At 49.9% G+C, this 3431-nt stretch overlaps 1 protein-coding gene across 2 annotated transcripts in view; it reads left to right on the top strand.

Moving 5' to 3' along the window:
• gtpbp1l (GTP binding protein 1, like) overlaps window positions 1–2853 on the top strand; it is a 42157-nt gene extending 39304 nt beyond the window's left edge. The window contains exons 10-12 of one of the 2 annotated variants that reach the window (XM_037534356.1): window positions 519–697; window positions 1777–1890; window positions 2432–2853. In XM_037534356.1, coding sequence (XP_037390253.1) covers window positions 519–697; window positions 1777–1890; window positions 2432–2545 — 407 coding nt within the window. In that variant the 3' untranslated portion in view covers window positions 2546–2853. The remainder of the gene's footprint in view (window positions 1–518; window positions 698–1776; window positions 1891–2431) is intronic. The other variant, XM_037534357.1, reaches the window with a different exon arrangement.
• The last annotated feature ends 578 nt before the right edge of the window (window positions 2854–3431 follow it).

Here is a 3431-nt window from a genome sequence, read left to right as displayed (position 1 = left end):
GGCTCTCTCTCTCTGTCTCTCTCCCGTCTGTCTCCCGTCTGTCTCCTGTCTCTCTCCCATCTCTCTCTCTGTCTCTCTCTCTGTCTCTCCCGTCTCTCTCCCATCTCTCTCTCTGTCTCTCCCGTCTGTCTCCCGTCTCTCTCCCGTCTCTCTCCCGTCTCTCTCTCTGTCTCTCCCGTCTGTCTCCTGTCTCTCTCTGTCTCTCTCCCATCTCTCTCTGTCTCTCTCTGTCTCTCTCCCGTCTCTCTCCCGTCTCTCTCCCGTCTCTCTCTCTGTCTCTCCCGTCTCTCTCCCGTCTCTCTCCCGTCTCTCTCTCTGTCTCTCCTTCCTTCTGTCTCTTTCTGTCTCCTTCCTTCCCCTTCCCTCCCCTTCTCTCTCTCACTCTCTCTCTCTCTCTCTCCCTTTTTTTCTCCCTCTCTCTCTCTCTCCCCGTCTCTCTCTCTCTCCTTTTCTCTCTCTGTCTCTCTCTCTCTCTGTCTCTCTCTCACTCACTCACTCTCTCTCTCGCTCTCTCTCAGTCCACTGTGGCAGTATCCGACAGACTGCTACTATCCTGTCTATGAGTAAGGAATGTTTGCGGACGGGTGATAAAGCTTCCGTTCACTTCCGCTTCATAAAGACTCCGGAGTATCTGCACACCGACCGACGGCTCGTCTTCAGGGAGGGACGCACCAAGGCCATCGGAACCATCACCAAGGTCAGAGGGCACATAGGTCCTCCACAGTGCCCTGTTGAGGCAGCCCGTCTCTCATCTCTCACTGAAAAGACCTACAGGCTTCAGAGAAACCTCGAATCCTCCAGATCAGGAGTCGCGGCCCAAACGTTACGGAGAGCCGTTTCAGCCTTTCAGCAAACATCAAACGCCGCGGGAGCCGCAACGTTTCGTCCATTTCACCATCGGTGCTGCTAACGTGTCTGCGTGTGCTGATGTGCTAATATAGGATAAAAATATAAGATAAACGAAAACTCGGACCGACTTTGAGCTTCAGCTCAGCTCCAGCTGCTTTTCTCTCATCTCCAGCAGGAAACTTCAACAATAGAAAAGTTTCTTTCGAAATGTCTCTCGACGTTCGTCTTTTCGCGGGGCTGAAGTCGCTTCTCATTCGCCAGCTTCTTGTTCGATTTAATTTACTGGAAATAAATTCCGAACAAGAATCGAGGGAATGAGAAGCGACTTCAGCCTTTTCAGTGTTTCAGTTTCTCGCTGCAGATTAAACGTATCAGGAAACCAGCTGGAGTGACTATAAACACTAATCTGTCCATTCGTCTCCAAATTATCGACGTCCGTCTTAAATCTCTCTCTTTGCCGTTTCGTAGCTACTAGCTGGGCGAGACTGTTGTCTGTGTTGCTATGGTGACCAGCCGTCTGCGCTGATCTTCAGGGTTAAAGGGTGAATCAGCAGTTCTACATTAACTCCAGCGTTTAAGACCATTTACTGTTAAACTGTGTTGAAGGATCAGCAGAGCTTTATTTTACTGTAGAGGAGGATTATTTTATTATTGCCTACTGATCTGATTCAGCCGGGGAGCCGCGAGCCACATGCTGCCGACCTCTGAGGTAGGCTGTGCAGAGGGAGTTTATCAGGTTCTCCCCAGATGTGTGTTTTCAGCACGAGGTCATACGTCTGGCCCCATGAGACCCCCGAGTTCTGTCTGCTACTTTTCTGAAAGTCCTCGATTTAGGAGGTTTAGTCATGCAGCTTTGTGAAGAGTCTCCAGGTGAGTGTGAGCTTGTGGTTCACTAAAGTGCTTCCTGGGGTGTTTCTCCTCCTCCAGCTGCTACAAGCCAAGCCTCAGGCCAAGACACAGTCAGCCAGGAAAGCTGCATCGCAGGGGGACGCAGCCAATGAGGACGCAGCATCCGCAGGAAGCGGCTCACAGTCGCAGCAGGTGAGACTGCACGACATGTGATCTCTGACCGTATAGCTTCCCTCTGTCGCTCTACAGTTACAGACTGTAGTCCATCTGTTTCTCATACTTCAGTGGTCAGGACCCCCATGGACTCTGACCCCCCAGCTCTGTATGGTGTGTGTTGCGCTGGTCTGAGTGGATCAGGCAACACCTCAGTGTTGCTGCTGGACTGAGAACAGTCCACTAACCAAAAACATCCATTTACATCTACAAGGTGGGCCGACAAGGCAGGAGTGTCTAATAGAGTGGACAGTGAGTGGACACAGAGCTGAGAACAATCCACCACCCTCTCTGTGAGGGTCCGTGGTGGTCCTGACCACTGAAGAACAGGGTGATTCTGGACCGTGTGTGTGAGCTGGTTAACGGCTCTGGGGGGCCACACCCCCCTCACTTAAATTGGCTGCGTTATTTACCGAAAGCTGGCGGGGGGGTGTGCTGCCTGGTGGTCCGGCGTGACTGGGCTAGCCTCCTTTCTCTTCGATCGTTTCCCTGAATCGCTTTTCTCCTCCGTCTGTTTCAGCTGAAGTCGGCAGCGAGCGGCCGACACAGAGGCGGTCAGAGACACAGAGGCGGGACGGGGCTGAACAGCAGCAGCTCCACAGCGCCCCCTGCTGCAGGGGTGGGGAACCGCTGATCTCCGGCTTCTTCCTCCACTCAACTTCCACCCATCGGCCCCTCATTCTCTCCTCCTTTCTCTCTCACTCTCTCCCAGCCCCTCTCTCTGCCCCTCTCTCTGCCCTTCAGCGTCTTTTCTCCTCCTCGCTGCTTTTCCTGGTCTCCACTTTTACCGTCCTCTCCTTATCTTTCCTCCTTTCTCTCCTCGGCTTCTCTCTCGTTCTTTTCTGCCCCTGATGTGTCTTCTGTTTTAACAGCAGAGGGCGCTCAACACCCTCTAATCTCTCTCTCTCTTTCTCTCTCTCTCTCTTTCTCTCTCTCTTTCTTTCTCTTTCTCTCTTTTTTCTTTCTTTCTCTTTCTTTCTTTCTCTCTTTCTGTCTCTTTCTCTTTTTTCTTTCTTTCTCTCTCTTTCTTTCTCTCCCTCTCTCTTTTGTCTTTCTTTCTCTCTCTCACTTTTTTCTTTATCTCTCTCTCCATCTTTCTTTATCTCTCTTTCTCTGTCTCTTTTTTCTTTCTCTCTTTCTCTTTTTTCTTTCTCTCTCTCTCTTTCGTTCTCTTTCTTTTTCTTTCTTTCTCTTTTTTCTTTCTCTTTCTCTCTTTCTTTCTCTCTCTTTCTCTCTTTCTCTCTCTCTCTCTCTCACTCTCACTTTTTTCTTTATCTCTCTCTCCATCTTTCTTTCTCTGTCTTTGTTTCTCTCTATCTGTCTCTCATTTTTCTTTATTTCTCTTTCTCTCTCTTTCTCTCTTCCTTTTTCTTTCTCTCTCTCTCTCTCTCTCTTGCTCTTTCTCTTTCTTTCTCTTTCGTTTTCTGTCTCCCTCTCTCTCTCCCTCTCTTTTCCATTTAACTTTCTCTCTCTCTTTCTCTCTCTCTCTCTCTCTGTCATCTGGCTGCTTCTGTTACATC

Source organism: Pygocentrus nattereri, chromosome 25, assembly GCF_015220715.1.
Source record: "Pygocentrus nattereri isolate fPygNat1 chromosome 25, fPygNat1.pri, whole genome shotgun sequence".
Classification (NCBI taxonomy): Eukaryota; Metazoa; Chordata; class Actinopteri; order Characiformes; family Serrasalmidae; genus Pygocentrus; species Pygocentrus nattereri.
Note: the sequence above shows the minus strand (reverse complement) of the source record. Positions and strands in the feature narration are given on the sequence as shown.